General features: G+C 34.3%; 1 protein-coding gene across 2 annotated transcripts in view; it reads left to right on the forward strand.

The window, feature by feature from the left end:
- ABCD (ATP binding cassette subfamily D) overlaps window positions 1–22,376 on the forward strand; it is an 89,233-nt gene that overhangs the window by 44,726 nt on the left and 22,131 nt on the right. The window contains exons 1-3 of one of the 2 annotated variants that reach the window (XM_023162989.2): window positions 6,957–7,082; window positions 8,147–8,817; window positions 16,685–17,256. In XM_023162989.2, the coding sequence (XP_023018757.2) occupies window positions 8,297–8,817; window positions 16,685–17,256 (1,093 nt within the window). In that variant the 5' untranslated portion in view covers window positions 6,957–7,082; window positions 8,147–8,296. Of the gene's footprint in view, window positions 1–6,956; window positions 7,083–8,146; window positions 8,818–16,684; window positions 17,257–22,376 lie in introns of those variants that run through there. The other variant, XM_074184548.1, reaches the window with a different exon arrangement.

Genomic DNA, 22,376 nt, shown 5'->3' on the forward strand with positions numbered 1-22,376 from the left:
TACACATCCATGTATAGAGTTATCTATTTTCAAATTGATTACTTCCTTCCTTTCTTTGAAAGATTATCACATTTTTTTTGTATCAAGATGGAGTAGTAGAAAGCCAAAAACTTTTTTTCCCAAAAATAAAAATGAATAGCTGAAAAGAACAATTATATTAAGCAAAAAACCTGAAATGAAATAATAGTGGAATAAAATACAAGTAAAAATTGAACAAAGTGAACAAAAAATAAATAAAATGAAATTAAAAAGTTAGGAGATTCCAAGCCGAGTTAATTCACGACGTTTCGATTGTTAGTATCCACAATCGTCTTCAGGTGATGACATCACCTGAATGTATTGGAAAACATTGTGCCTACATTTTTTAAATCATTTCTTGAATGGGTCATCATCATATTTCAACCAATTTTCACATAACAACACACAAAAATATGCTTGTTGAGTTGAAAATCTTTTTTTCCCTTAGCTGTCGCCTTCCTACGAACGACAACTCTCAAAAGTCGAAACCTGTGCGTGCTAAGGACTAACGAGCTCTTAACTTTCAAAGTATGATTCCTAATACTGGTGAAAAGCATATGAATATCCATTTGGTAGTACATATGTGGTGAAATGAAACTTAACCTATTCGCCTGACTACATTATCTCTTTGGACTGGAAAGTTACTATTTCTAGATAACTACAGTAATTTCATCAATTATATTCAAATCTCAATGGTTCTTTGATCATTTTTGAACGAATTTTGTTCTGGATTCATACCCTTCCACAATCTGAAAAAATAAAAGCAGATTTTCTATCGATTTAGCTTTTATTTTTTCAGATGTTGGAAGGTTATCAATCAAAAATTTTGATAGAACATTGATACAAATCAGTTTTCTTAGCTATTACTGTTAAAACCTAATTCTCCCACCGAATACGTGTGATTATTCATTTCAGTCTTCGGTATACCATCATCAGTTCATTTCAGTCAACATAGTGAATAAAAACGTTCTTCTTTCTCTGAATTAAAATATAATTGTAGTCTGAAAAATGTTTGCTCAATGAATTTGCTAAATTAATTTCAAAAACTCGTCGGTTTTCAAATTATAGATTTTATTTTACTTGATGCAGTTATTCTCAACGGATTGAGCTAAAATTTTGCATATATATATATTCAGTTTGAAGGTCACCTAAGTAATACATCCTACATTCAAATGGCGATCCGCCCAAGATAACAGACTAATTTTGTATGCACCCCCATGATGGAGAAAAATAACATGACGTCACTCCAAATCCAGTATTGCGGACTGTCTTGATACGAGTTCGAAATAAAAGGGTTCAAGAGGACAACATTCAAAATGGCAGAAAAAAAGATGGCCGCCATACCAATTTGAAAGAACCATAACTCGGCAAAGGTTATAAATTATTTGGTGAAACTCAAACGAATGTTGTAGGGACCGACCATACAACAATGATGGATTAAATTAAATTACCAGACCAAAGAACATGTCCAGCAATAACTGAAAAATTAAAAATAAATCAATGGTAAAAAACATTTTCAGGTACAAGATTTTATTTACCATCTCAAAAAAAAATGAATTCTTGATTGAATCGAACCCATCATTTCATTACATTACACAATTCATAAGATATACAAAAGAAAAAGTGGGAATCTTCCAAAGAAAGGAAGGAAGCAATCAATTTTAAAAGTAGTAACTCTATACATAGATGTGTAGATCATGCAAAGAAGTAACTTTCAGACATCAACTGGAAGAAAAAATCCTCCTGAAACAGCTACTTTCATATAAACATTGAATTACACGAAATAAAGATTGATTCGAAACAAATACTTTTATATGAACACTGAACGAAAAAAACATTTTTCTCTACTCAGTTTGTATTCCAACCATTCGTTATGGGATTATATCAGATATCATTTACAGGATTTCTACACTATATACTAAATGAATGATAAAATTTCACTTACATGGAACACTGTCATCCTCACTGGTAGACATCGATGTTTCGCCATAAGACACTTAGGGCTCTTCAGTACCAATCTGGATAATATGAGAAAAAATCACGCAATTCATTCATAAATTACGATTTTTCATGTCACAGAATAAGTTTGATCTACTTATGTCATCGATGGATGACATCGTAATGACATTCACTCACTTATTTGATTAAATCCCAGCCAGAAGAAATCTATCTTGTTTATAGCAGGGGAGCCCACGATGCAAAATGGGGATTTACTCGAGCGTCATTGAGGCATATTAGTTTGCAAAGCTTAGACGATAAGAAGAAAAAAATGTTATATAATATATACCTTTTCATCGGTGGGGGAAGCGGCTATAGATTTTTAAATATGTAAAAAAATACTGTTGCATGGACATACTCGAGGGCGTCAGATATTGATAGCATCAATGTCCTACGTATTTTTAATAATGTTGGTATGTTAATCTGATCGTTTGCATGATGTGGGTGGTTATACGTAAGGGTTGAAAGTGAAAAGAAAAACATTTAATCAAGCGCGTCAGATTTTCTAAGGAGGTGTTAAGTGCAACAAAGAAAGCTCTCATTCAATAATCTGACGATTTCGATCTGACGCAAACTCGCGGCCATTATTATAATGTGCAAAAAAAATTCGCCATTTTGAAATATTCAAGCGCGTCAGATTAAGATATATATGGTTCGTCTTCATGTTTTAGACGTGCTGTCTCATAATCTGACGATTATCTAGAGGGATTCGCTTAATCTGAAAAAAGCAATATTTTTTTATTTATTTTTTTTACTTCATTGAACTTAATTAATTGAAAAGCTCAGGAAATAGCATGCAAATAAATACGTGTATGTTTCTTAAGTAGAATACTTGTATTCATAAGTAAATAATTAAAGAAAGATGCTCAAAAAAATGTTATTTTTTATAATCTATTGAAGATAGATAATGATAGATAATGAAGAAAAGAGAAATAAAACTTTTTATGTTTTTTATCACTTTTATTTGTAACTAACGTTACTGCAGTTTCGTCCTATAAGGACATTTTCAAACTTATATATTGTATAATATAATATAATATAATATAATATAATATAATATAATATAATATAAGGACATTTTCAAACTTATATATTGTAGATATAAGTTTGAAAATGTCCTTATATATTGTATAAGTTTGAAAATGTCTTTATAGGACGAAACTGCAGTAACGTTAGTTACAAATAAAAGTGGTAAAAATATAGAAAGTTTAATTTATCTTTTCTTCATTATGATTTCCTACTACGTACCTAGTAACGGCTACATCCATCAATAAATTTATCAATCAATTAATTGATTGATCATCACGAACAAGTCTCTGTGATCAGCTGTGATGGCGTCATGACAACAGAATTCAGAGTTGCACGCATTAAACTTTATCGACGAATTCTTGTTATTTCGGCTTGCGGAAATCGTCAGATTATAACATTATTTTTTTACAACTTTGCTGCCCTCCCCTCTCTTTACGTCACTCTCAAATTGTCAGATTACTGGAATATACACTTTTCAGCAGGTAATCAACTCACTCTACCTTAATCTGACGCGCTCGAGAATTTCTGATGATCAATTTTTTTTTACTAATCTGATCCTTTATCCCTCACATGCGGCCTTATATATGGGGCTTAGATTTGGTGGAGGTACTTAACCCGGTACAATGTATCCCCCTGTATATTAATTTGCCGCGCTTTAGTAAATCCCGAAATACCCGCTTGGGCTCCCCGATTATTATATTAATCACTCCTAAAAATATAATCCTTTCAATATAAACAATATGTACCTTGTACATATTGTACATACAGTGTGGTACCTTTAACTGGAATAAATTCAGTAGAATTGTAGCAGAATGTTACTTGCAAAATTCCTGAGACAGATCGATTTTGTTTTCAAGAGAGATACATTTCTACATTCTAATGAACCAAATTACATGCATCCCTTACATAGGGTAGCTACCCCCTAAATTTTTTTAAATAGCAATAAGGGTTGATATGTATTAAATTTGAAAGACATATTATTCCTCTAAACAGCAGTGCTCGATTTTTAAAATTTCGTCGATTAGTTTCCGAGATACTATCAATTTAATAATTTGCATAAAAAATTAGCATTTTTCAAATTATCCTCATGTCTTATGAAAAATGCGCAGCTTCGAAGAAAATGTTTAAACATGTCGATTTTGCCATCAAGGAAGAAACATTTTAACAATGTAATAAATCAAATTACGTACACTCCTAAGCAGGGTAGCTACCCCTAGAAAATTATTATATAGCAATAAAGGTTGGGTTGTAATGTGTTTCAGAAACAATTCATTTCCCTTAACAACAGTAATCGATTTTTAAAATTTGATCAAGGAGATTATATTGAAATATCTAGTTTTACAATAAACATAAGGGTAACGGTTAAAAAAAATGGTACAAATAAGATGGATGGATTGGCAGAAGAGGTGCAATTGCGTGGCCGGCACGCTCTCCTGACCTTACCCCACTAGACTTTTTCTTATGGGGATACCTCAAAACCAAAATTTATGTATCGAAACCAGAAACCATACATGAACTCCAAGAACGCATTAGGCATCAAATCCGTCAAATATCTCCAGACATTTTGAAAAATGTAAGAAATGAATTTTACCATCGGCTTGGACTATGCTAGCATGTACTTGGTGAACACTTTGATCATCTATTAAATTCAATCTTATTTGTACCATTTTTTTTAACCGTTACCCTTAGGTTTATTGTAAAACTAGATAGTTCACTATAATCTCCTTGATCAAATTTTAAAAATCGATTACTGTTGTTAAGGGAAATAAATTGTTTCTGAAGCACATTACAACCCAAACTTTATTGCTATTTAATAATTTTCTAGGGGTAGCTACCCTGCTTAGAAGTGTACGTAATTTGATTTCTGTATCTGTAGAGTAGGGAGGGTGAGTGTAAGCCCACGCACTTAGGCCACATGTGATCCATTGTACATCCTCCCGAGGAGTTGTCCTCCTAGGTCGTCGTCCATCCTGTCCTTTCCAGGAAGGTGGACAGGTCGCTGGGAGACATCTCCTTTATATCGGCAGGTGTAGGCCAAGACTCGCCGAACACACACTCTCTTATTGACGATAACTCCGGGCACTCGCACAGGACATGCCTGACAGTCTCATCTTCCTGTTCACACATCCTGCATAGAGGTGTGTCCACTAGCCCCATATTATGTAGGTGTTTCCTTAGCTGACAGTGGCCAGTCAGAAATCCTACTGTAAGGTGTAGATTTTTCCTGGTCATCGCCAGATATTTCTTCGGCGCCAGCTTCCCAGGGTCGCCCAAGGTGATACTGGCAAGATTACATCCTTTGATTTCATCCCATCTCTTTAGAGATTGAGCATGGGTGTAACTTTTGACTAGTTCCGCAATTGCCGAAGTCATCAGGCCGTGGGTGCCACTGGGTCCTAAAATTCTTAGTCCAGCCGCTTCCTTGGCTAAAGAGTCGGCAATGCGATTACCTTTACTCCTGTCGTGCCCTTTAACCCACCTCAGGATAATGTTATTATCTACCGAGGCTTTGGCTAAATCTTGGTGGCACTCTAGTGCTAGCCCTGAAGTAACACGGTGTCTGTTCAAGGCTAATAGTGCTTGTCTGCTATCAGTGCAGATTGTTATGTTTTTGCCAGAAATTCTTTTCTTGGTTATTTCTTTTGTGGCGATTGAGATACCAGACGTAATTTGATTTATTACATTGTTAAAATGTTTCTCCCTTGAAGGCAAAATCGACCTGTTTAAACATTTTCTTCAAAGCTACGCATTTTTCATAAGACATGAGGATAATTTGAAAAATGCAAATTTTTTATGCAAATTATTAAATTGATAGTATCTCGGAAAATAATCGACGAAATTTTAAAAATCGAGCACTGCTGTTTAGAGGAATAATATGTCTTTAAAATTTAATACAAATCAACCCTTATTGCTATTTAAAAAAAATTAGAGGGTAGCTACCTTATGTAAGGAATGCATGTAATTTGGTTCATTAGAATGTAGAAATGTATCTCTCTTGAAAACAAAATCGACCTGTCTCAGGAATTTTGCAAGAAACATTCTTTCTGCTACAATTCTACTGAATTTATTCCAGTTAAAGGTACCACACTGTATGTACATCTACTTTCATAATATTTCAATCTAGTGTGTGTGTGTGTATGAGAGGATTGGCATTGGAATTATCCTTTTGCCACAGAGTGTTGGATATATGTAGTCAGTCATATAATTATTTTACTTTTTATCACAAACCTAATCAGTGCATCACAGATGCATTTTGCAGGTCGGCGGAAAGTCTTGCAGGTCGGGTCTCCCTGGCATGAATCTCGACCGGGTTAATCATTTTCGACAAGAAATTTCCAACTCCCTCCCAAAAGTTTCACAATTCTCAATCTCCTCTCCTCAGCAATCTACGGTATTGATAAGTTAAAAAAATAATAGAATCCTTGGGCGTAGTATTCACATGTTTACTCAGGTTACTCTACACCCAACGATTTTATAATTTTTTTATCTGATCAATACCGTAGATTGCTGAGGAGAGTGGTGTGATGACTGCTACCTAGGACTTTCTGAATTATTTTTTAATTTTCAGTGCATTATCTACATCATTAATATTTTTTTTAACCGTTCAAAATTTTTTTACTTATTATATCCTAGATCTAGGAATCACACGTTAAAAGGTAAGACCTCGTTAATCCTAATCAGTGCATCAACTTGTTTTCCATTGCTAGAAGGCTTGTAATGTTTACCGGGAGTTGGATATAGAGGAATGTGGACAGTAGGTTTTGTGTTTCTTGAACATGCTTTTTACATGCAAAAAATAAATGGTTCAAATCCGCTACAGAGTTATCATCACATGTACATAACCTAGTGTTGTGTGCGCCTTATTTCAATCTATTGATAACCCTTTGCCCGCACCAGAACAACAAATGCTGTCTTTTCGTTCTGGTGAGTGAGTGTTTTGGTGGTGATTCATTTCACGCCAGAGGTTTCAAATTTCACTTATCAGAACTTTCGTTATCGACCTTCCGGACGCGTATCATCAGATATCGCGATAGATAGTAAGTTCTATTTTTGAAATTCTGTTCATTTTTTCAAATCTTCATCTCCATTTCCATCTGAGAATTATTAATTCAGCATTTACTATGTTTAAAAAATACTTATTTATATTTTTTTGACTAATCTTTATATTCAATTTGAACTGGGATTCATTATTCTAATGATAGCAATGTATATATTTATTGTAATTTAGCTGCTTTTAAAAGTAATCAATATTTTTTTGTGTCTGTTCTGATTTGTCATGTAGTAGTCTGTTTTGGGTTTGGTGGAAGAACAGATGGCAGTCTGCACTTTCCGATGCCGAATGCCATACTAAATCTTGCCCATTTACTTTTTTCAGTTCATATTATCAACCAACGACTACTCCCTGCACCGTGGGGTAAGTGATCATTGGGTCCGAGAATCATGTGCCCTGAGCAAGCGCAGTGAGCCAGGAATGACAGCCTTCTGCATCTGTTCGGCTAACATTTCTGCCTCAGTGCGACAAGCCTTTATGATTTTAAGATAAGTAAAGATAATCTCAAAAGCCTAGACACATGTAATTAAGGGAAGAAAATGAATGTGTCGGAAGCTATGGAAATCAATAAATCAATTAAAAACCCGAAATATTACCCCTAAACGAGCAACTTGATTTATATAGGTCTCCACTCTTGAATATATAAGTTTGACAACCCCTGCAATTAATATAATCTCCAGCGTTGAATTTTATAGTTGCACCCTTTTTCATTTAACTACCTCTTCTTCCGGCTTACCTACAAGGTCCTTATAAAACCTCGTTTTCAGATTTCAACTGTATTAGTTACTATTATAGTTGATAATGGGATGAAACCGTCGTAAAAATAAAATAACTTTCGGAACATAGACAAAAGTGTTTTCATCCATTTCATTAGAGTGAGAGTAATATTTATACCTAATTTTGGACAGTGACTTTTGAGTCATTTACATCATTAAAACATTGATATGTTTGTTTTGATTTTTATACTTCAAATTCCTCAATCAGAAAATTCTAAACAAATATTCATTCGGTACTACAGTGGATGAAATTAATGAATTTTCTTTGTTACAGACACCCCAAAAATGGATCAAGAATTCCGAGCTATAGTGGTTTTATGTTGAAACGGAACCAACAAAACATCACATTGAAAAGTCGTGTAAACTCCAAAGACAATGATATATTGACATTACAAAAAATTAATAAGAAACGAAGTGCCACAAAATGACCAACGTTATATCAAAATTACTCCAGAAAGGAGAACATACATTCAATGCAAACAGAACTGTTATATCTGGAGCTCTGATAGCGACAACTCTTTTCACCTATGCCTACAAAGTCGGCTATCCATTTGTCGACTCGCTAATTCACAAAACAAACAAAGAAAATCTCACTCTGAACAATAATCTAGTCACTAATAAACTGCAACAAAATGGTATCATGAAGAAAAGGAAACCGAAGGGAAGGTTTAGAACTAATATTCCGAACCTGAATCTAGCATTTATTCTACAATTTATTAAATTAGTTAGGATAATGATACCCGGTTTGTTCTGCACGGAGATGGCTCTACTTAGTTCACATACTATGTTCTTATTCTTGAGAACATTCCTTAGTATTTATGTAGCTAATTTGGAAGGTGCGATTGTCAAATATATCGTGAGAAAGGAGCCCAAACATTTTATCCGGCAGTTGGGAAAATGGTTTGCTGTTGCTGTTCCAGCTACTTTCATCAACAGTATGATAAGGTAATTTTTTTATTTTCAAAACATAATTCAGTTGGGTCAACTAATTCAGATTTTACGCCTACTCAACTCGAAATGTAGAGTTTTATCCATAAAAACATTTGATGCACAGTTGAAATTTAAATATTGCCCGAGACTCTCAAAAGTTATGCATGTTGATAACCATATTAAGCTTGTCGCCCACTTGTCCGGCACAGCACGGCCCGTCTCGTCAAAATACGTATAGTATTGAAACCATGAAAATGAATGAACAACCGTCCACTAGCCCGGCACGGCACAGCCAAGAGCGTCCGCCGCCGGAAAGGATTCCAGCTCTCCGATACTTTCCGGCAAATAACGGTACGTGCTGTGACGGACTGGCCAAGTGAGCGCGTCGCCGGCCAGCACTTGCCAGCATCAACTTATCCAGCCTGGGAAGTTTCTGTCTCTGTTTTGCCTTTCCATCAGTTGATAGCACGGTGTCAGACGGTACCTATGAAAATGGACGAGGAAAAAGTGAGTTGCTTGTTAAGGCAGGCTCTGGAATATCCAGAAGTTCTGAACATTTGCCTGGAGTCATTCGGAGATACTGAAAAAAATTCTCCTCGTCTTCTTTCAGGTCATTGAAAAGACGATGAAACTCTTCCAGATTTTCCCTCTCTTGATTAATGGAATGGACCCACATCATTCTTTTTTGTGACTACATTCTTATTCATTCAATAATGCGGCCACTATAATGACGCCTTCTTCGTCAGAACTGCTAGTGATAGACATGTTTCTGTTACCGCCCGATGTCAACTGAAATTTCCTTGAAATCGAACAAACAGCACCTTCAGTATGCTGGGATTGTAGCTGGACAAGTGGGCGATGCTACCACCCGTCGCCATCAGGCGATTGACAGTGCCATGCTGTGCTGTGCCGGACAAGTGGGGAAACAAGCTTTATATGCTCTTAGAATGGTTTCAAGTCAAACAGCAGATAAGACAGTTGCAAAAATATGAACTTATTTCAAAAGTCGAGGGTAGCCGTTCAAATTTTGATTAGCATTTCGAAAATTTTGAATTATTCATCGTACTCATCAGCCCAAGCGGGTGATGAACTCGGTTTAGTTTTCGACACTGAACGAGGGGATCACAACTCCGTAAGGCTGAGATTAAAGCCGAAGAGATCACTCCACTCTTGCGGCATTACTGAGATAAGCCACTTGGAGGGGTCTTCTTTAACAACATTGAATATCTCAAAAGTCGGAAATTGAGAAGTGATGAGTATAGAGGTTCACGACAAAAGAAACAGGACCTGCCCCAATGAGAACCTCATCTACTTGCTGTCGACATGTCCAACATTTGTATCGAAGTAACGCGGCCTTAAGATCGCTTCATTATCACCTACGGCTCTTAGATGGTATTGAGGAGTCACCGGTGCTTCCCGATGCTTCGGGAGATATTCGAGAATCCGTTGTAGATAGAGTTTGAATATGTTGAAACAATGCATTCCCCATACTCAGGCCCATATAAGCTAATAAGCAGTTCTTCTCGACCATCACAGCAAGACGATATTTGTCGTCCGATATTTTCGGACCTAATGGTCACTTAATCCACGGTATGGGGTGGTTATTGACAATGATGCTGGCGCGCCTTTTCGAATGTATTGGGTCTTCGTGGACAACGCCCGACCAGCGTAACACTCCAGGTGCACCCCAGAAATAATTTGAGAGTTTTTATTGAAGTTAATTATTTTTTCTTTTTAAGATTTTTTTAACAATGATGAAGGAGTAATAAGCCAATTATTTTATCCTAAAAACTAATCTTTACTAAAAAACACCCTTTTCAATATATTTTAGCGGTTAACGAAGTGAGATAGTTGGCTGAGCATTTTGTAATCAAGAGATCAAAGAGCCATAAAAGTATTCAGTGATGAACAATTTGACTCTCATTTGAGTTAGAGAAGTTACTTTGTGTTCAGAATTTGAAATAGTCGGCTGAGTTTTTATATATTTGAGGTATAACTATTTTGCAGGTCTGCAGGTCAGCAAATTGTTCTCAGTAGACATTGATCTCGTAATCTCCACCAGATTTTTCATTTTTGACAGAGAAAATTTCGAACCCCCACCCAAAAATTTCACAATTCTCAAAAAATTGGAAATACATTTTGCAGGTCGGCGGAAATTCTTGCAGGTCGGGTCTCCCAGGCATGAATCTCGACCGGGTTAATCATTTTCGACAATAAATTTCCAACCCCCTCCCAAAAGTTTCACAATTCTTAATCTCTTCTCCTCAGCAATCTACGGTATTGATCAGTTAAAAAAATAATATAATCCTTGGGCGTAGTATTTACATATTTACTCAGGTTACTCTACGCCCAACGGTTTTAAATTTTTTTATCTGATCAATACCGTAGATTGCATAGGAAAGAGGTGTGATGACTGCTACCTAGGACCTACCGAATTCTTTTTCAGTTTTTAATACATTATCTACATCATTATTTTTGTTTTCAATAAAACCGTTTAACATAAACATTTTTTTTACTCATTTTATTTTCTGATCAATACCGTAGATTGCTGAGGCGAATGGTGTGATGACTGCTACCTAGGACCTTATGAATTATTTTTTAGTTTTCAGTGCATTATCTACATCATTATTTTTTTTTAACCGTCCAAATTTTTTTTACTTATTATATCCTAGATATAGGAATCACACGTTAAAAGGTAAGACCTCGTTAATTCTTGGCTCGCACAAGTTTCGACTTCTGAGGGTTGTCGTTCGTAGGGGTGCGACAGCTGGTTAACGGAAAAACATATTTTGAACACATTTTTAATAGTCATCTTAGCCAAAAACTTATTATCGAGGTCAACAATTGAAGACATCAGATGAATTCAAGAAATTCTCGCCTCAAATGTAGCTTAACAATAACGCAGATCCATTTAAAAACAATACATCAAAAGTCTGCGATAGGCAATCATAGGAGCCTGAATTTCTTTTTCACCCATAGTTCTAGAATATTTCCGAAAAGATATTTCCGGCTTTCATCGCATATGTCTGAGGTAATTACCCAAATATTTAATTCAGACAAAGCTCAAACATTGTTCAATAACGTAATGAGCGATCCTAAAATGAGCCTTGAATTATTGCACGTTCAAATTTTACATAAGTGAAGGATTTTGATTAGGTTATCTTAAAATCGGCGATAGGGGGCAATATGAGCCTAAAAATTGCGATGGAGTCTAATTAAAGAAAATGTTTTTTCTGTGGCTGGGTCCTGCAAGCTTAACGTTAATCTAGCAAACCCCACGATACGTTGAATGAAGAGAAAAAAAATCTGAAATGAAGTACAAAATCAGCCTAAAATTTGGCATGAACGTAAATATGAAAATTCGAAGTGGTTCTACTAATCTAACAAGGGCTAGTGATAGACAAACCCTTGAAAAGATATGAACTACCACAATATGAACCGGTATGGAAATATGATTGAAAATCAGTTCGAATAACATTTTACTCCTGACAAAATGTATTGAATTTTCTGGAGACTGGAAAATGGGTGGGAGGTCAACTCTCTACCAATACAAAGATCCAATATTTCCTAATCGTTAAACGTACGAAAAAAATCAGGGTTATTGTTGGGTTTTTTAAAGTACATTTTTTTTACAATGCTGACCATCAAGAGACCTAACATTGGGATCCATATCTTGAGTGATTTCTTGAATCTGGAAATGAAATGAATTCTAATCAAGACTGAGGTTCCTATATACCGCTGGGGACCATATCAAGTTTTTATAATTTGGCAGAGCAGTACTCTTACCATCTGACCTGAAAGACCACTCACCATAAAAACTAATCGGCTTCGTCAAGAATCTGGGTTTATTTGATCGAGCGTGAATAAGTGTATGCCACAATAATCTCTTGCGGGTTGCGGTGGAGGGTCGACTAGACCCACTCACTTTGGACCTAACCTAACCTAGGGTTTCTAGATAAATTGCAGCTTTTTCAGGTGTTTTTTGAAGAGATCATATAAATTGATTACCAAATTTTGAGAGATTATCCGAAGTGCTAACGAGAACAAAACTGGGCTTGTCATTCAAGATGACGTTAATGTCTGATTTTTCAGCGGACTGAAAATTATTCATAAGATGAATTTCAACAAGCTAGTTTATATGAACATTAGAGTTTTGAGGTGTGAATAAGTACGTTCTTGATGTTAAGGTAGTTCTTTTTGCAATAACGTATTCAGGAATACGTAGGTACACGAAAGTGATCTAGCTTAGAGTTAGGTGATACTTACTTGGATATTGAAAGCGGTACTGCCACTTTCTGAAATGTCCATTTGTAATGAATTTGGAATAATGATAATTTACTAATGGAATTCAGTATTCATTATTATTATCATCGGTTGATCGTGGTTGTCAGGACTATGGTGAAGTTCACTGTTTAATTCTTCTTTTGAGACTCACTTTTGAACCTGAGTTGTTCGGATTGTTATTGAAAAAAAACCTTAACTTTTTTTGTTCAAACTCGTAACAATTTTCACTTTCTTAAGGTTCAACCCTGGTTTACATTTCGAAAAAATGTTGCAATGATGCTTGCTGAGTAGCAAGCAATGATGCTTGCTACTCAGCTTTGAAAATCAGAGGTTTTCATTTGATTCAGAGTTATTTTCGTCATCATCAAATTGTACTAGCGTACTACACTAGTGTAAAATTAAAATTACAAAAATAATACGAATGTAGGTACTACAAACGACAGCACTGATTAAACGATGCGTTTTTTTCAGGTCACCAATTTAATAGACAGGCAACACGTTATACCTCCAAGAGTATTGTGAATAGCTTTGTGATTTTGGTGATAATTATTCAAACATTAACAAGGTGAAATGGAAGCGTAACGGTGTCTCCGGACATAAAAAAATAAAAAAAGGAATGAGTTATCACGACTTCTCAAATATCTGATTGACTTATATAGTTGAAGACACTTTAGAACTTTTTTTTGGTAAATATATGGTATGCATTCACGAAACAACTGCAAACGCCTCTCTTGACTCTCGATTTGGTATTTATTAACATCGACATATTTTTTTAAATTCATCTAAAAAACCTCCAGATTGTCATTACCTCTTAAGTCAACAATTCTCGGCTCCTACATAATAAATATTCAGTTATTATTCAGTTTTCAGTGCTTCAGATTTTATCCAAATCACTGCTGAAATTCATTACGGCATTGACACAGTTCCAAATACTTACTATCAATATTTTTATAATTTCACAATTTCAATGCTAACCATGAATGAATATTGTTGAATCCATCGGAATAAGTATGTAACACAAATCCAGCCATAAGAAATAGATATTAGTGTAGACTATTTTCTAGATTAATATTATAATGGCTCTTCAATTCACTTGAAATTTTGAATTGTTATTGTTTATATTATTGTAGGGAAGAGGTTAGGAGGAAAATTTAGCTATAAATAGTCTCGAAGTATCAGGAATAGATCAGACCACTCACTTATGTAGATAATAATGTGATCGAAATCTGAAATCAATTTTTTTTTCAATTTTATCATTATTTATCTTCAATTTTCATTCATTTTAAATTTGTATTATATTTATATTATTGTCCCTTCACTTTTAAGTAACTATTTCGTATATTTGGATACTGGTGCTTCTCATATTCCATAAATTTCTTTGGTCCTCATATATTTTAAATACGCCATTTTTCTTTTGTGAAGTTTATTCCTCGGATTGTTTGATATGTCTTCTCTCGACGCATTTCAATTCTCAGTTTTAGCAGGTAGATAAAATAGCAAGCCCATGCAGATGTTTTTTCTTATTGAACGTTTAAAGTTAATTTCTTTAGACCCATGCAGATGTCCTAATTAGAAGTAAAATATCAGAAAAGATCATAGTTATTATCTTCATCAGGCATATAAAGGCATTATTCCCGAAGAAATTTTTGAGGTCGAGTTTCTTAAGACACGCTCTTAACAAACGGCTTGCTTATATGCACTTTAGAGTTCAAAGTTCACCGTGTTAAACCAGATAAAGAATATAAAACATGTTATTGCAATCAAATCATTTATATGAATTATTTAAATGCTTCGTATGAATAAAGACAATCATATTCTGCATTGCAAATAGTACCTTGAGCAATTCGCTGAAAACGTTGATAAATGATTCACTAGTTTTTCAATACGAGCAGAAAAAGTCGAGATAGTGAATGATTTGTGTAAATATATAACAAGCCTGAATGAAAGCTCTAAAATGACACATATATGAAAAGCAAGAGCAATACTACATTGATATTCATTATAATCATATACTCTTTTTTCCTGAGTCATCCCAGCTATCATTACTAGCTAAAAATTTCATAATTTTTGGAAGAATGAAGTGATTACCCCTATGGCCAAATATAATTCATTTATAGATTGCCCTGACTTCAGACCTATCACCATTCTGACTTGTCTCTCTAAAATAATAGAATTGGTGTAACAAGAAGAGTTACATTATGAAATTTGTTCGATCAGGATTCATACCTCATCATAGTACCACCACGCCACTACTATCAATTACTGCTGAGCTCTTCAAAGCTATAGATGAGTGCAGTTTGCCCTACTTGAGGTACTTTTGGATTACAGAAATAGGAGAATCACAAGAACTAGTGCGACAAACTAAGGCTTTTCTGTGAAAGCTGTATAATGGAACTCTAAGAGTTCATGAATTTAGTTGTGTCGGGTGCTTTGCCTGACTTTCGCTGTTTGACTTGTATAACTTTTGTTTTCATCTGTTCACATATAAATTCAATTTACTGCAATGCAAATAAGTGGCATGCAACAATGATCTCTGTTTTTCTTTTGTGTATTAGTCGGGATATTTTAGCCATCTTCGATATTTCTATGGTACATAAACTGATGCTCATTTCGAAGAAATCGGATTAAAAAAAATTACAGCAGTGGAAAGTTTGGGGGTTCAAGATGGAAATAGTTAATTTGGTAATCTATAATCCCGTATTGAAATTGGTATTAATAAGAGATTCTTTATTTGGTATGCAAACATTTTAAGTTTACCTTCGAGCAATATATTTTGAAACTGTTACGTTATGTCACCATGAAATCAGTCTTATTAAACAAATATTAATGCTTACAGTGAACACCAATTTCGTTCCCTTTTAAACAGTTATAGCGCATTTAATCGTTGCGAAACTGTGTAAAAGCTATCTTCAGCTTTTTCACAGTTTGTCGGCATTGAAGAAAGTAATCATTACAAACCCATAAGTTCCATAAGTTAGTGCACTAGTTTTCATATTTAAGTTTATTTACCAATGGAATTTTCAATAATATACCAATAGAATACCAGATAATGACATAACTTCCTTCATATAAAAGCCAATTAATTTCATGTTCTGCAATATGATATTTTAATTCATACTTATAGTTTACCTGTGGAATTAAATTTTAATCTAATGCACCTGATGTGTATCTGCATATATGGACCAAACATAGTAGTCAGAAGAATGAAATGCAGGAAATGATTAAAATATATAAAAAATGATAATGTCATGTTTTTAGACAACTGGATTTATTATTTCTAAAGTATGAATGTTTTCACTCCTTTAAAATTAGGAACATCTAAAACTATTTAAAACTGATTAGTAATATCATAACCTTCGTTTTATGTTTATGTTCCAATGTTTAAGCACTTCAAATATTGAAAAAAAAACAAGTTAATTAATATTTTCAATAGCTCAGTATGAATTCTTCAAGTTAGTGAATATACTTTTTTCATTGGTATTCAACAAGTGTAATAATTTTCTTCTATTTTTTGGTGTTCTCGTTAATCAGGTTCAATATTATTCAGAAAAAAACGAATTCTTTTCATTTTTGGCATTAAACACTCTCTTTGTTTCAGATACCTAGAAAGTAGAATAGCACTTAGTTTCCGAACTCGCCTCGTAGACCATTCTTACCGACTATACTTCAACAATCAAAGTTACTACAGGGTGACCGTTCTAGACGGAAGACTGGACAATTGTTCACAGAGGCTCACAGACGACATAGAAACTGTGGCAAGTACTGTTTCTCATCTGTACGGCCAAATAACGAAACCGTGTTTCGACATTCTTCTCATGGCCATCGCTTTAGCAAATTTGGTCAAATCACGAAATTCGAACCTTCTCATTGGTCCAGTGATAATTTCTGGTGTGGTAGTGATATCAGCCCTAATTCTGAGGCTAGTGTCACCAAAGTTCGGTCAACTGGTGGCGCAGGAAGCTGAGAAAAAAGGGTACCTCAGACACGTCCACGGAAGAATTGTCAGCAATTCAGAAGAAATTGCTTTCTACGGAGGTCATAAGGTAGAACAGAGTCACCTGAGGCAAGCGTACAGGTTTCTTGTTGAACATTTGGAACATATGTATGGCGTAAAGTTGTGGTTTGTTATGCTGGAACAATTTTTAATGAAGTACGTTTGGTCAGGAACAGGTAATGGAATTTTTTTTATTTTCTCTTATTATTATGATCGATACTTTATGAAATCTATAACGTATTCAAGTAACACTTTATTGTGAGATAATCGCTGAACAGTTTACAAAATCAACACGTGTTTAAATACACAACAGCATCCCCATTCATCTTTATACTGGCTGAATTCTACTTGATTAGTGTTTTATATAACATAACAATTTCAATCAAGGGCCTTCTACCTATTTGATGAATAATAATTTCATCAGAGTTCAGATATAAAAAAATTAAAAATATAAAACATCACAGTCGTGGTTGTAAATGTGGAATTGGTCTTTACATTCAAGATTCTCCCCGAATAGCCAATATATAGTTTTGCTTTATTTTTTGAATACACTGACCCGTTACTTGGTAAAAATCGATAACAGTATTCATGATAATAATTACAAATCTTCACAATATAGACTTTTATCCCCTTATAAGATATTTTGTCGGACCCTCCCCCTATTTACTCTTCTTGACGTATCAACTGAAACAGTTGAAACAGTTCCAGTTGAAACAATTACCATTGGGATGTTTCCTAATCGAACGCAGCTATAAGAAATGTCAGGAAAATAGGAAAATTTTACATTTTGGGAAAAATGACCTCTTTATATGCAAAGATAATGAATTTCTCTACGGGGCTTTGGTGGATTTTTATATCAGTTTATTTTGTCATGCCGCATAAATGACTTCCTTCATGATCGGTAAACGGAAGGTATATATGTGTAGTGTGGAGGTTAATCTTTGGGTTTATCGTCCCTTGAATCAACTTCTTCGAATGGCATGACAACATAAATTATTCTTTTCGATATGAAAACTTGATTTTACAGAAACCGTACCAGAATTTATGTAGTATGTAGAAATCATTCCTGAAAATGAATATTTTTTTCCTATTTTCCTGTCCCATTTTTTTAACGGCTTTTGGCTGAGAAACATTTCAGTCCTGATTTTTACGTGAATTTGTAAGAACCTTTTCAAGGCATTTTGACAAGTTATCATCCGACTTGGGTTATTATTAATTTGGGTTAATTTTGGGTTAATTTTTACGTGCACCATGAGACTATGAGAAATATATTTCTGAGGGGTATCATACGACTCCTAAAGATTTAACACGGATTTGTGATTTATATTGAAGGAACTCAACTCAAAGCAATACAATTGAAAGAAGAAAAATATTCAATCAGTATTTTATTCAGTATTTGAAAATGTACATAGCTTGTCAAATCTAAGAAGAGATGTGAGAATTATCATAACCGTACATTTACGCGCTCCATTTTCTAACTTGCTTCTGGTCATTTCAAAATTTAGTTAGATCTTCCTACATGTTTGAATGGCAATGTTTATAAATTGAATTTAATTGAAATTAACACATTTGGGAACCTAATCAACTGGACTTAATTCTTTCAATATATTATTTTTGTTTCCATAACAAACAAAAACATTTTATTGTCACATTGATGGCTTTTCGTACATTTAAGATCCTAACACAAAAACGAGTTTGTAAATTCTTGAATGTCATTGAAATTTCGAGACCAGGGTCATTTAAAAAAAAGGTCATCATATATAGGGTAGATGATTGTTTATATATTTTACTGATTAAACATAATAATAAATATGATAACATGATAACTGATTCTTTGATTATACATTATTGCTGATTTTTTCAATTATAATCAGACTCTCAAAGTATATTCAATCATCTCATTTTTTTCAGTTTGAGTTCTGATTTTGTTTTGTTTTTACTTGGTTAGGTTTCAGTTTTGAATAATTCTTTTTTCGGTACTCCAAACATGTATGTATGTTTCTTGAATCGTTATTAGATATTATTACTATCCTGAATCGAACGGTACAACCTATTGAGCAAATTTTGCCAATCAACTAATTTCATTTATTTTATGGTAATTTTTGTATTGAATCGAAAAATATTTGAATATGAAATTATCTTCCAATGACAAGCTTACACTGTCCAATTAAAAATATAGAGGTAGCAACTGTAAGGGTGTCTAAATTTGGGATTAATCTTTTTTTCACAGAAGGAAGTAATTTTAAAACCTAAAATTGACGTATGTCAAATTTATTCTATTAGGTAATTCCACACTGTATGAATGTTGCCATTGCTATGTTGATTATATGAGAGCTGAAAATAATAATAACTTCAATTCACCTGAATAAAATACAATACCAGGGTGATCCCAGAAGTATCCGGCCTATATTAGAAAGTACACAACCTATAAAGCATATGTTTCAAGTTTGAAGACGCTGGGTTGTTTAGTATTTGTTTGGCAACCATCAATAGCGAACACTTTCGGTGAATTTCTGAAAATGGAGAAAATTGGTCATCGTTTTGTGGTACAATACTTTTATTTGAAAGTCTACTAATATAAATCGTGAAGAAAATCCATGAAGTGGTACTGAATGATTGTCGACTGGAAGTGCGCGAGCCAGCATACTTAGAAGGCATTTCAAAAAGTGCGGTATATCGTATATTATCTGTTTGCTCACACTCGAACAAAAACAGTGTCGTGAAGATGGTTCAATTGAGTGTTTAGCTAAGTTTCACAGCAAAACAGTGGAGAACCGGCTCTAAATGAGACGAAGACCGATTAATCTGCAGGCAAGGTCATGGAATCGGTTTCTTGGAATGCATGTGGGATAATTTTCATTGACTATCTTATAAAAGATAAAACTATCAACGGCGCATATAATGCGAATTTATTGCAACGTTTGAGCGGAGATATGGGTAAGAAGTGGATAAGAAAAAAGTATTGTTTTATCAAGACAATGCACCAGTTCACAAATCCATTATCGCAATAACCAAAATTAGTGAATTGAAGTTTGAGTTGCTATCTCATGCATCCTATTCAGTGATCAAAGATTTTCCAACTAAAATGATGTCGGTAGTTAACCGCTATTTTGAGAAGAAAGACAGTTCTTATTATAAAAACGTTATTGAACTTATTGGATGTCGCTAGGGAAAGTGTATACAACTGCAAGGAAATCATTTTCCAAAAATTTTGATTTTTATTTGTTGGGCCGGATACCTCTGGGACTACCCACGTAAGCAAAGTTCAGGACATGACAATTATTTGAAGTGCAGTTGCACTTGTTTCGTGTAAAAATATATATAAAAATAATTTGAAACTATTATTATAACATTTTAAAAGATGACTACAAGTAATGACAATAACAATTGAAAAATACGTTGTCACATACAAAGAAACTCATATACACATACACAATATTCATTTGTATTCTTAATATCCACTCATATATACATACAGTGTGTCCCAGCTAAAACTTGTCATCCTCCTAATCTACGAACTCGTGAAAAAAATTGAAAATCGCTCAGGGAAACACTTTCCCAAATACAACACCATTGTGTTGTCAACCCCGTCATCCCCAGCAAATCCTACTTCAAAATTTTCAATGGGACTACTGTACTTATGATACATCATTTTGAAGGGAATTCAATCCCAAATACATCGGTATACTGAAGTTGAGGATCTATCAAGTTTTGTTGAAGTTTTAATGAAAACTGTTTTATTAAGGTATTTTTATTTTTCATCGCCTAAAATTTAATCATCGTATGAAAGGTTCAAAATGTGAACCATTCAGTTCTATACAGATGTAAAAGCGATTTTAGAAATGTTTTCGCACATTTCTCAGCATTTCCGGAGTCATTGCACGACACTCCACAACAATTCCCCTGCGTAGATTACAAAGAAAATTTGGCTGTGTAATATAATAATAATAATAAATCGTCTTTATTCATCTTTGAGCACACATGTGAATATATAACAATAATAGGTATTCAACAAAGATAAAGTGGCGAAGTGTCACCCGAGGGTATTTTTCAAGTTAACTATGGTAATACAATATTAATTTACAATTTTCTTAATTATCTTAGCTATTATATCTACGATGAGTATAATTCTATTACATTGTAGAATAATTTTGCTGTCTGAGATTTATTAAATTAATTAGTACAATACATTTGTAAAGTGATTGACTGGTCATTATCCGTTCTGTAGATGCAGAGTTTGACATTTGTTAATCATATTGAGCTAATAATAGGAAGTTCATCAGAGTATATGTGCTGTAATCATGCGGAAGTTGATTATAGAACTTACAGGCATTGTACGTGAAGGAGGTTTTATGTTTGTACATTGCCAGTTACCCCGAGTTACGAGTCTTAAATAATCACTCAGATTCCTTATTTTCATTAGTTTGTCATATAAATATGTTGGTGTCCTATATTTCAGTACTTTATATGAGTCATATTCAATAAATGTCATTTTCTCATATCTAGCAATTTCAGTTTTCGCATTTTCCGATATTTATGACTTACCGTGCTCATATTTGCGTATTCCGAAGGAAAGTCTAATACAAGAGTACTGTATTTTTTGAAGTCGACTACTGTCAACACTCAGAAATGCGGGTCCATAAATGTAGTCACAGTAAGTCAGTTTCGATAATATGAGGAATTCACAAACACGAATTTTCAGAGCGGAACTCATGAATTGTCTACTTGGATAAAGTTGTTTGAGGGTATTATATGAACCTCGGCAAAGTTAATGGACATGTTTTGTGAACCTCAATTCATTGTCTATCCAGAGTCAGAGGTTTTCTGTTTCATTTTTTATGAGAATTTTTCCCCACCCAAAACAATGTCGATTGAGGTACTGGCTAGATTACGTTTGAGCTTCGGTCCGATAAACAATGCACTAGACTTCCTAGCGTTCAACTGTAGATTATGTGCTACAGATTTACTTATCGAGAAATCCAGATCCGAATTTGAAGCAGCGGTAACATCAGGTTTCACTTCATTGAAAGATAAGTACAGCTGGGTATCATCCGCGTAGTGGCGTATGTGGCAGTATTTGACGAATGAATGAAAATCTGAGATGTACAGAAAGAATAACAGTGGTCCCAATATTGATCCTTGAGGAACGCCATGGCTCAAAGCAAGGGTTTCTGAGGATTCAAGGTCATGAACCACTCTCTGCGTTCTTCCCTCCAGGTGATATTCCAATAGTTTCACTGAATCAGGGTGGAATCCAAAGAATTTCAATTTTCTAATGAAAACCTCTAACAGTATC

This window comes from Leptinotarsa decemlineata, unplaced genomic scaffold (genome assembly GCF_025532065.1).
Source record: "Leptinotarsa decemlineata unplaced genomic scaffold, Ldec_3_MD MMD2_tig00026354_RagTag_RagTag, whole genome shotgun sequence".
Classification (NCBI taxonomy): Eukaryota; Metazoa; Arthropoda; class Insecta; order Coleoptera; family Chrysomelidae; genus Leptinotarsa; species Leptinotarsa decemlineata.